Raw genomic sequence first — 12,305 nt, 5'->3', positions numbered from 1 at the left:
CAACGGATGGGGGGAGGCAGGGAGCTGGGTCACCAAGGCTTAGTCGGGAAAAGTGTTGTCTTGGCAGGAGGTCCTGGATTCAGATCCCTCATTCAGTAACCCCGTGGCCTCTCCAAGTCCCTGAACCACTGGGGCCCTCCTAGACTCCTCCTCCTACGTAAAAAGGGGAGGGGTGGGGGTGGATTAGACGGTCTTGGAGGTCGCTTCCAGCCCCAAGTCTACGAGCCTAGAGAAACTCAGGGACACCAGAGGAAACTGTGGGGTCAGACTGGGATATAGGGACCCCCTGTCCAGCATTGGGGTACTCCAATTGGGGCCAGGTCAGAGCTCTGGGGGGTGGGTAGAAGGCCTGCTGGGGCTCAGACTAGGGGCACAGCTGGGGGGCGGAGTGACGCAAGCCTTCCCCGCCCCCAGCCCACCCCCAAACCAAAACTCAGAGTCTGCGGTGTGAGTGCGGGGGCCTTTAATGGTGCTCGGGCCGTGCCCGCGGCCCCTCACTTGGCCTGGCCCCGCGGCGGGCCGGCCCTGGCGGCCGGTGACTCCTCCTCATCGGCTTCGTCCGGCTCCAGCCCCGGCTCGGGTTCGGGCCCCTCCACCTCCAGCTCCAGCTGGCCCAGGTAGAGGCCCACGGCACAGGCCCAGAGCAGGCCGGCAGAGGCCACGGCCGCGCCCCCGACCAGCGCTCCGCCCAGCGACAGCATCATGGGCCTCCGGAGCGAAGCCAGGCCGGCCACGTACGAGGCTCCGCCGTAGAATACGCACAGGCCGCCCAGGAGGAAGAAGCCTGCGGCAGAGGAGACGGGGCTCAGCTGGACCGGGCCGGGGAAGGGGAGATGGAGACCGGACCCGGGAGAAAAGGGGACGGCACGAGCCGGGACCCGGGAGGGAAAGGGGATGGCACGGGCCGGGACCCGGGAGGGAAAGAGGATGGCACGGGACGGGACCGGGCGCAGTGGGGGAGGGCGGGGAGGAGGGGACAGGACTGGGACTCGGCTGGGGTGAGGGATGGGGACAGGATCCAGGCAGGGATGGGGAAAGGGGGGACCGGGGCCAGGGGAGGACGGCACGAGGGGGTGGGGGTGGGGACGGGACCTGGGCGGGGACCAGAAGTAGGAGAACGGGGAAGTGTCACAGAACCCAGGAGGGTTCTGGCCTGGTGGAGGCATACCCCGGGCGGCAGGGGATGGGGCAGGGACCAAACTGGGGTGTGGGGGCGGGGGGTGGGGTGAAAACAGAATCCGGCAGAGGAACCCAAGCTGGGGCGGGGCCTGATCACGCAGGAGGAAAGGGGTGGGGGTGGGGAGGCTGGGCGGAGGAAGGGACAAGTACCAGAGGCCCCAGTGGGGGAGGGCGGGACAAACCTCAGTGGGGAACCCTAGCTACGGGACCGAAGCCTGGAAAAGATGCCAGGGAGGGAGCCCGAAGTGAATGCTGGGGGCTGGCCTGGGACAGATCCCAAGAGGCGGGGACAGGGGCGAGGGGCGGGAAGGGACAGAATCCAAATGGAGGGGGTGGGCACCCCCCTCCAGGGGAGAGATGGGCTTACGGTGCCAAGTCGACAGGGTCCGGCTCAGAATTTGGGGTCCAGGAAAACAGACCCCCCGGGTTCTGCCTCCTCCCCCCCTTCAAGGAAAACCAAGAAGTGAGTGGAGGGGACTAGGACCCCACTCCCCAAAGGTTCTGTTCTCTCCCCTACATGCCCTTTGCCCCCAACTTGGGAAAAAGGAAACGGGGCAGGGAGGGAGTGGGACAGACAGGGGCTCCACTGGAGGGTTCCGTCCCAGTCGCAGGTCCCAGCACTCACCGTAAGCGGCCTCCCGGCCCATATCGCTCTGCATGAAGGAGATGACTCCTATGCCCGAGGCCAAGAGGCCATTTCTGAACCAAGAGAGGAAGGCTGCAAGGGACAGAGGGACCACGACCTTTATAAGTCCCCAGGAGGAGCCGGCCTGGCTAGGCCTGGCCCAGGAGAGTCTGAGAACTGAGGTCAGGAGGCCAGAGACTCACACTGCCTGCCATGAGTTTAGACAAGAAAGGGCACTGACTGGAGGCACAGGACCTGAGTTCAAATCCTCTCTATGCTGGTTATTCCCAGTGACCGTGGGTCAGTCACGCCTGCTCCATGGGACCTCAGTTTCCCCCTCTGTAAAGTTTCCAGGTTGGTCTGGATGACCTCTGAGGTCCTTTTGGGCTCTAGATGTGTGGCCCTGTGACCCTGTGGGAGCCTCAGCTTCCTCCGAGAAAGAATGAGACTGGAGTAGATGGCATAGTTAAGTCGGCTTTAGTGCCATTCAGTATTCTCTCATCTAACCCTCACAGCCAGTGGTCATCCAGACACCATAGCCTACAGTGCTGGAGCTGGAGATGGAAAGTCCTGGGTTCAAATTCCCTTCATGAAGACACTAGCTTGGTAACCCCGGGAAAAGATCATTTATCCTCTCTCAGCCTCAGTTTCCTAATCTGTAAAATGGGGATAAGTAAGAGCTGTAAGAATCAGATGAGCTAGGCTAAGCCTTTTACAAACCTAAAGGCTCCATATCATGATGATTATTATCATGGTCACACCTGGGGGGTGAGGGGTGGTCTCCTGGTACCAAACGCAGTTCTCTTCCTATCAGTCTTTAAGATGCCTTTCAATGCTACAGCTTACACTCAGTTGGCCTTCAAGGCCTCATCTTTGTTCTCTAACACCACAGTTTTTCAGAGGGACCTTGAAACATAGGACAGAGGTCTTCATCGATGAAATACTCTGATTATACAGGCTGTCCCCAAAGTGCATTTTTGGGGGGGTGAGGCAATCTGGGTTAAGTGACTTGCCCAGGGTCATACAGCCAGATTTGAACTCAGTGCTCTATCCACTGAGCCACCTAGCGGTCCCCAAAATGCATTTTTAACCCTAACCTTAGCTTAAAACTATACTAAAACTTTGGGACCCCTGCATAGCCCAGACACCGGATTTGACAAATAGGGAAAGTGGGGATCAGAGAGGGGGAAGGGGCTTGGTCACAGCACCACATTGTGCCAGCAGGGCTGGATACCCCCACGGAATTCCCAGGCAGGTGCCAGTGTCCGCTGCTCCAAGTCCAGGCCTGAGCCTTTATTGAAGTCCAAGGTTTCAGGAGGGGGATGTACACGGGATACATACTTCGATTTTATGTGTAAATTGATTTAACTTCAATTTGTGGCCCAGTAGCTCTTAGTTGGGAAAAGCCTTGGAAAATCACGTCATCTCTTAGTGGAAGGACAGAGGCTCTTTAAAAAAAGTGACATTTGATTCCTCATGACCCCCTCAGCAGTGGGTGCCTCCTTTCCCTCTCCCCACCATACAACCAACAAGGCCCAGCACTAAACCCAAGGGATAAAGCAAACAGTCCCTTCCTGTCCTCAAGAAGCTTACATAACATCTAGTACCTATTTTGTATCTGCTCATATGTCTCTGTCATCTTCTCTGAAGGAAGAGTAAACTCTGGCTGTCTCCCATGCCTGGAATACGCTCCCTCCTCTGCTCTGACCGCTAACCTCCCCAGCTTCCTTTAAGTCCCAGCTGAAATCCCTCCTTCTACAGGAAGCCTCCCCCGCCCCAGTTCTAGTCCTTCCCTTCTGGTAGTTAGTTCCAACAGATCCTGCTTGTTTCTCCCACTAGACTGTAGGTTCCTTGAGGGCAGGGGCCATCTTTTGCCTCCCTTTGCACCCTGAGCACTTAGCACATAAATGTGGATTTCGGGGCAGCGAAGTGGCACAGTGGATAGAGCTCCAGCCTTGGAGTCAGGAGGACCTGAGTTCAAAGATGGCCTCAGACACTTGACACTTACTAGCTGTGTGACCCTGGGCAAGTCACTTAACCCCAACTGCCCCACCAAAAAAAAAAAGCAATAAATAAATAAATAAATGTGGATTGATTGAGTCGTTTGGATTGGGTGGCCTCTGAGACCTCTTCCGGGGGTGGCCTTCTGCGGAGGGCACTGAAGCCTTGTCCATCCCCATGTGTTCCCACTGCCGGGTCTTGGCACAGGAAATGTGCTTCCTTATATGCTTTGTCTGGTTATGTCCAGGGTGCTCACCCCTCCCAGGAGGTTATGTGTTATTTCTGCATCCCAGACACCTGGAGAAGGGCTTAGCGCTTACTGTCTATTCAATTCCACTAAACGACCAGCCGAGGGCGAAGGTAAGAACCCAGGGCTTGGAGTCACTGGACTGGGTTCGGGTCCCAGTTCTGCCGCACCCTACTGTGTGCAACCCCTCCAGGCGTGTTTCCTCGTCTGGAAAACGAGGGGCTTCACCTAGGGGACCTGTAAAGTCTCTTCCATCCCACCACCAAAGCAAATCCCTTTCATCTCTTTGGGCCTCAGTTTCCCCCTCTGTAGAATGAGGGGGTTGGCCAGGTGATCTTCCCAGTTCTAAATCTCTATTTCCTTCCCCCGCTTCTATCCAGGACCCGGACCCGCTCCTCCGTGTAGCCCTGCCGCTCTAGCCACGCTGGACCCCACTTATCCGGACCGTCTCCTTTATGCAGACCCTCCCCCTCCCCCTGAGCAGTCCCCAGTCCGCACTGACCCGTCTCATGCGCCTTCCGCAGGAGCCAGGCGTCCGCGCGGTCCAGCTCGGACACGGGGGGCGGCGCAGCCGCAGCGCGGCCCCCGGACCCGGGGCCGAAGGCGCCCCGGCCGGCCCGGCCGCGCCTCGAGGCCGCCAACAGCAGCGCCCCCCGGAAGCAGGGGCGCCGGGCCAGGCGAGCCGCCCGACCCCACCACCAGCAGCCTCCGCCTCCCATGGCTCTGAGGCCCGCCTGGCCCCACCCCCGCACAGCTAGAGGCCCGTCGGCCCGTCCGTCAGCGTCACTCCCCGCCCCCCTCCCTCGCTCAGTGGCCGGCCATCCCGAGGCCCCGCCCCGCTGTCACCCCTAGGAAAGCTCTCCTCACTCTCCCAGGCGCCAGCGCCGGCCCAGAGCCGCCCGGGGACTACAAATCCCAGCATGCCTGGGGACTCGGGGCACAGCGCGCAAGGGCCAGAGACGTAGTTTTACTGGGCCTCGACCAGTGGCCTTTTGGAGGGGGTACGGTACGTCCCTGCGTTCCTTCCTGTGTTCCGCGCCCTGGTTCCTAGCCCCGGTCCCCGTTATACCGTCCAGCCAGAGAAAACAAACATGTATTAAGCGCCACCTGTTTGTGTGTTTCTTGGGAAGCTGCTTCTTAGGATAATTCAGAGTTTAAGTAAGGAACATGCTTTGTTCTCATTGAGAACCTGCCTGGGCCTGTTTCTTCATCTGTAAAACATGGGCATGGCTTGTCGCCGGGCCTGGCCCTAGGAAGGACCTAGTAAATGCTGTTGCCTGATTGGCCAGATGACCGGCTCCCCCGCAGCCCTCATCTATCTGCCCGACGTGGGCACCCAGAGGATGCTGGGGGGAGATCCCGCCGCCCCCCGGATCCCCTCCTCGGCCCTCCAGGGTCCTGGGTCCCTTGTTCTCCCCCCAGAGTCCTTGGGACGCTTCCCTGCTGGCCTGGGGCGCGTCAGAGGCGCCCCCGCGGACCATGAGATGTGACGTCACCCGCTCTTTCTCCTGGGAAACACGGGGTTACCATTCCCGGGACCGCATGGCCCGGCAGAAGGTTCGTGGAATGCGGTGGCACAGCGCCCCCTCGTGGGCGCATCCCCAGGACCACTTCGTAGTGACCTCGGATGGATGGGGGGCTTGGTTATCTCGAGGGGAGGGAACAGAAGCGGGTAGAAAAGCGGACCTGGGCGTCAGGACGATCTGCGTTCACGCGAAAACTGAAGGGGAGCCAGGTGATCCTGGGAAAGTCTTTAATGTCAATTACTCCGATAAAAGTTACATTCATCTAAAATATGGAAGGAACCAACTCCAGTATATAAGAGCCGTGGCCAATAGACAGATGGCCAAGGGGTATGAACAAACAGCTTTCAAAGGAAGAAATCCAAACGAGCAGCAATGCTACGAAAAAACTCTCCACACCGCCAATAATCAGAGAAATGCTCATTTGAAGACCTCTGAGGTTCCGCCTCCCACCCATCAGACGAGCCAAGATGACAAAATGACAAGTGTTGGAAGGGATAAGGAAAATTCAGTTGTCTCAGACTCTTCGTGACCCGTTTGGAGTTTTCTTGGGAGAGATACTGGAACGGTTTGCCATTTCCTTCTCCAGCTCATTTTACAAATGAGGAAACTGGGGCAAACAGGGTTAAATGACTTGATCAGGGTCACACAGCTAATGTGTCTGAGGGCCTATCGGGACAGGTGAAGCTGAATCTTCCGGACTCCTGGCCAGGCACTCCTGACATCAGGCACCCCCCGATGGAGTTGTAAATTAGTCTGGAAAGCATTCTGGAATTCTGGAAGTCAATTTAGAACTATGTTCAAAAACTTCCTAAACTGTGCATATCCTTTCAGCTACAGCCCTCCAAAGAGATCAAAGAAAGGAAAAGAACCCATATTTACACAAATGTTTATAACAGGGGTTTTCATAGTAGTTGGAAACTAAGAGGGGGTATATTCACCTATTAGGGAATGGCTAAACAAATTATGGTATTTGAATGTGATGGAACACTATTGTGTCACAAGAAATGCTGAAAGGGATGGTTTCAGAGAAAACTGGAAAGACCTCTATGAACTGATGCACAGTGAAGTGAGCAGAACCAGGAAAACAATTTCTGTGATAATAAAACAACTTTGAAAGTCTTTGGAAGTCTAGTCAATTCAATGACAAATCCCAGGTCAGAGGACCCAGAGTGAAACACAATGCCTACCTCCCACCAGAGATGATGGAGCCATAGGATGTAGAATGAGACAGACTTTTGGATATAATGTGGGAATTTGGCCTGCTGGACTATGAGTATTTATTATGTGGTTTTTGCTTTTCTTTCTCCTTTCTGTTCTTTAACTGGGAGACAGGGAAGTGAGGGAAGTGGGAAGGAGAGACAGAGATGGAGGAGAGAGAGAGACCAGCGCCATAGCTTCCAGGCATACAAAGGAGACACACCTTGTAATCTACCTATATTCTGCTCTGGTCAGACAGCCAGATTACCATGTTCAGTCCTGAGTACCCCAGGGTAGGAAGAACATTTGCCATTGGACCTGCAAGCAACAAGAATGAGGCATTTGCTGTCTGTTCCCTGCCACACTTGCATGGAAAGAAAGAGCCTTTGGAAGAAAAGCTTGGGGTGAGCCAGAAGGAAGCTGCTTGTCTTCCTCCTGAATATTTTTTGCTTACTTTTCCCCTTCCTGACCTCTATAAAGAGTGTCTCTCAAGGGTGTGTCCTTGTCCTTTATCTCTCCTTTCTTTATATTCTCTCCCTAGCAACTTGATTCACTCTCCTTGATTGAATTAACCCAATGCATATGATTCTCAAATATCTATCTCCAGTTCTCCCTTTCTCCCTCCTCTCTCTCTATCTCTCTCTGTGTCTCTCAGTCCCTCTGTCTGTCTCTCTGTCTCTCTCTCTCTGACAGCCCTATTATCTTTCGCATAGAGACCTAGGCATGAGCTATGATCTGGTGTTCTGGGAAGGGGCACAAGCCAAAGTGAGGATGATTTACGAGAATACCCAAGACTGAACTGGTCCATGTAATCCAGTCATTTCTGTCTTCATAACAGCTCTCTATACTCCCCATTCTCTCCTCTGACACTGCCCCACCCTGGTGCAGGCCCTCACCACCTCACCCCTGGATTCCTGCACTAGCTGCCTCAAATCTCTCCCCACTCCCGTCCATCACCTATCCAGTCACTAAGGTGATTTTCCTAAAGCACAGGGCTGTCCAATCATGTCACCCCTAATCAGTAAACTCCAGTGGCTCCCTGTCACCTCCAGGAGCAAATGCAAAATACTCTGGCTTCAAAACCCTTCATCACCTGCCCCCTCCTACCTTTCCAACCTTCACACAGCTTATTCCCCAACGTGTACTTTTCAATTCAGTGGCACTGGCCGCCTGGCTCCTCCATGACCAAGACCCTCCATGTCTTCCTGGGCCTTCACTCTGGCTGTCCCCCGTGCCTGGAATACTCCCCTCCTGATCTCTGCCTGTTGGCTTCCCTGGCTTAAAGTCCCAACTAAAATCCCATCTTCTACAGGAAGCCTCTTTCACAGCCTCTCAGTTCTAGTGCTTCCGTCTGTTAATTATTTCCTATTTATCCTGTATATAACTGGTTTGTATATTATGTGTTTGTTTGCTATGTCCTTGAGGGCAGGAACTGTCTTTTGACTCAATGCTTAGCACAATACCTGGCATATAGTAAGCTCTTAATCAATATTTATTGACTGACTGATCCTTCTCTCTTCCTCACTTTGAGTTAGTACCTCTTAGGTCCTTCCCTTCCTCCCTATTCCCCCTGCCTCCAACCTAATGTAGGTGCCCATTGCTTGGACTATTGTAGGAGGCTCCTAATATACCTTCCCCCTTCTACTCTCACCCCTCATACACCCTTCATACAGAGAGCAAACTAATATTCCTTTTACACATATCCAATCAGAGCTTTCAATAGCTCCTTAATGTCAATCATCAATAAATCTACAAGCATTTATTAAGTATATAATACGCGCCAGGCACAATGGCGATATAAAGAAAGGAGTTTACATTCTACAGAGGAAAATTCATTTTCCTTAACCAGGCATTCGTAGTCCTCCATAACCTGATCCCTTTACATGGTAGGAATCCACTAAAGATATTTCATTTTATATCTTTTTTTCCCCACTGTGACTGGACAACAAGGTTGTTGTTTTTTTTTTTCTGATGGGACTTTTGTAGACCAGACCAGTGCCTGAAAATGCTGTCCTGTGTCAAGGTGCCATTCACCTATGGTTGTCAATTGCACTGTAACTATCAGTCCAGATCACAGCATGGTAATAACCACTCGATTATTGGAGAATTGAGATCCAACAATATTTAGTGATCCTATTTGACGACTGTTCGTGGAAGACGGAAGGGGAGAGGGAAAAGACAGCTATTAGCTGTGATGAACACTTTAGAATCTTACCTGTATAACTCCAAATCACGTTCCAAAATGGTTGAACCAATTCACAATTTCACCAACAATGCACCAGTGTGCCTATCTTCCCATAACCCCTCCAGCATTGATGAGTCTCATCTTTTGTCATCTTTGACAGCTTGTAGGGTATGAGGTGAAACCTCAGTGTTGTTCTGATGTACATTTCTCTCATTTTTAGTAATTTGGAGCACTCTGTTAAGAGTTTGCCAGTCTTTAAATCCTTTGACCATTTGTTTATTGAGGAATGGCTTGGGGCAGCTAGGTGGCACAGTGGATAGACCTCTGGGCTTGGAGTCAGGAGGATCCATTTAAATCTGGCCTTAGACATTTGATACTAGCTGTGTAACCCTGGGCAAGTCACTTAACCCATTGCCTAGCCAAAAAAAAAAAACAATTCATTGGAAACTAAGTAACTTAATCCTAAAAAATGGATGGGACAAAGAACAAATAATAGAAATGATAAAATATAATGACAATACAAATTTATAAGAATATATGTCATTCCCCAGTTGATAAATGGTCAAAGGATATAAACAGGCAGTTTTCAGATAAAAGAAATTAAAGCCATCTATAGTCATATGAAAAAATGCTCTAAATCACTATTGAGTAAAGAAATGCAAATCAAAACAACTCTGAGGTACCACATCACACCTATCAGATTGACTAACGTGATAAAACAGGAAAATTAGAAATGCTGGAGAAGATGTGGGAAAATTGGAACACTAATGCATTGTTGGTGGAGTTGTGAACTGATCCAACCATTCTGGAGGGCAATTTAGAACTACACCCAAAGGGCTATAAAACCTTGCATACCCTTTGACCCAGAATACCACTTCTAGGTCTATATCCCAAAGACCATAAAAATGGGAAGAGGATCCACATGTACAAAAATATTTATAGCAGCTCTTCGTGTGGTGGCAAAGAATTGGAAATTGTGGTGGCAGCGAGGTGGTGCAGTGGATAGAGCACTGGCCCTGGAGTCAGGAGGACCTGGGTTCAAATCCAGTCTCAGATACATAACACTTACTAGCTGTGTGACTCTGGGCAAGTCACTTAACCCCTATTGCCTAACCAAAGAGAAAAAAAAATTGGAAATTGAAGGGATGCCCATCAATTGGGGAATGGCTGAACAAATTGTGGTATATGAATGTAATGGAATACTATTGTGCTATAAGAAATGATGAGCAAGCAGACTTCAGAAAAACCTGGAAAGACTTGTATGGACTGATGCTGAGTGAAATGAGAAGAACCAGGAAAACATTGTATATAGTAGTAGTCACGTTGTGCAATGACTAACTTTGATAGACTTAACTCTTTTCAGCAATGCATGGATCAAAGATAACTCCAAAAGCCTCATGATGGAAAATGCTATCCACGTCTAGAGAAAGAGCTATGGAGTCTGAATGCAGATCAAAGCATACTATTTGCTCTGGTTTTTTTTTGCTGTCTTTCTTCTTTCTCATGGTTCCTCCCATTGGTTCTAATTATTCTTTTCAATATGACTAATGTGAAAATATGTTTAATATAAATGTATATGTAGAGCCTATATCAGATTGCATGTCGTCTTGGGGAGGGAGGAGGGGAGGGAGGTGGAGAAAATTTAAAACTCCAAAGTTTATAGAAGTGAATGTTGAAAACTAAAAATTAATTACTTTCTTTAAAAAGATAATGACAATGAGACAACATACCCACATTTGTGGGATCCGGTCAAAGCACTGTAGTACCCTGAAGTACTTGGGGAGAATTTTACATCTCTATGCTTACATCAATAATAGAGAGAAAGAGCAGATGAACAAGTTGGCCATACAGCTGAAAAACCAACTAGAAAACCAAGAAACTAATAAACCCTAATTAAATACCAAAATAGAAATTCTGGAAATCAAAGAAGAGATGAACAAAATTGAAAGTTAAAAAATGAATTAATAAAACTAGAAAATTTTAAAATAATAAAATAGATACTTCATTAGCTAATTTGATTTTTTAAATAAGAAAATAAAATTATCAGTATCAAAAATGAAAAAGGGTAAATCCACAACCAACAAAGAAGAAATAAAAGCAATTATTAAGAGCTATTTTACCCAACTATATAACAATAAAACTGACAATCTAAATGAAATGGATAATTGCCCAGATAAGCAGAACAAGAAACTGAATACTTAACCGTATTGTAGAAAAAGAAATTAAATTAGACATAAATGAACTCTCAAAGAAAAAATCTCAGGACCAAATGAATTTACAAGGGAATTCTACCAAACATTTAAAAAATAATTAATCCCAATATGATATAAACTGTTTGGAAAAAAAAAAGTAACGAAAGGATTCTTCCAAATTCCTTCTATGATACAAATATGGTCTTGATACTTAAATCATACAGAGTCAAAACAGTGAAAGAAAACTACAGGCTAATTATCCTAATGAATATTGATGCAAAAAATAAATAAAATATTAATGAGGAGATTACAGCAACATATCTCAAAAATCGCACACTATGACCAGACTGGATTTATACCAGGAATTCAGGGCTGGTTCAATATTAGGAAAACTATACACATAATTGACCGATAACAAAAACAACAAGAAATCAATTATTTCAGTAGGTGAAAAAAGTTTTAACAGAATACAACCCCTAGTCCTCTGGGGGAAAAAAGCCACTAGAAAACACAGAAATAAATGGAACTTTCCTTAAAAAAAGTACTATAGCTCTAAAATCAAGAGAAAGCATTATCTGTCTTAAGGATAAACTAGAAGCCTTTCCAATAAAATCAGAGACAATGCAAGGATATCTATTTTCACCATTACTATTCAACATTGTACTAGGGATGATAGCTGTAGCAATGACAAGAAAAAGAAGTTGAAGGAATAAGCATAGGCAAAGAGGAAATAAAACTGACTTTTTGCAGATGATCTGGTAGTGTACTTAGATAACTCTAAAAGTCAACAAAAAAATCTAATTGAAACAACTAACAATTTCAGCAAAGTTGCAGGATATAAAATAAGCCTACACAAAGCATCTGCATTCCTGTATATTACCAACCAAATCCAACTGCTAAAGACAGAAAAATTGCATTTAAAAGAATTATGGATAGTATAAACTACTTGGAAGTCTACTTGCCAAGACATACACAGAAATTGGTGGCTTCTCAGGCTTAACATACCCTGTTCACCAGACACAATACAGTGGGGAATGTCTAGGCAAGAGAGTTGTGGCCTGCCTGAGCCAATGCCATATCTTTGCTGAGTACCCTTTCTATGTTATTGTTAATTAAACCTTCATTTGTTAACTGTTAAGATGGTCTACAAGTG

At 48.8% G+C, this 12,305-nt stretch overlaps 1 protein-coding gene across 1 annotated transcript; it reads right to left on the bottom strand.

Moving 5' to 3' along the window:
• Positions 1-446: 446 nt before the first annotated feature.
• On the bottom strand, positions 447-4,789 carry TMEM160 (transmembrane protein 160). The gene is made up of 3 exons (XM_020978452.2): positions 4,555-4,789; positions 1,805-1,897; positions 447-784 (listed from the first exon to the last, which is right to left on the bottom strand). Exons 1-3 carry the CDS (start codon positions 4,769-4,771, stop codon positions 495-497), a joined length of 600 nt encoding a protein of 199 aa, XP_020834111.1. The 5' UTR covers positions 4,772-4,789; the 3' UTR covers positions 447-494.
• Between the last annotated feature and the right edge of the window lie 7,516 nt (positions 4,790-12,305).

This window comes from Phascolarctos cinereus, unplaced genomic scaffold (assembly GCF_003287225.1).
Source record: "Phascolarctos cinereus isolate Bilbo 61053 unplaced genomic scaffold, phaCin_HiC Scaffold_726;HRSCAF=1367, whole genome shotgun sequence".
Classification (NCBI taxonomy): Eukaryota; Metazoa; Chordata; class Mammalia; order Diprotodontia; family Phascolarctidae; genus Phascolarctos; species Phascolarctos cinereus.
Note: the sequence above shows the minus strand (reverse complement) of the source record. Positions and strands in the feature narration are given on the sequence as shown.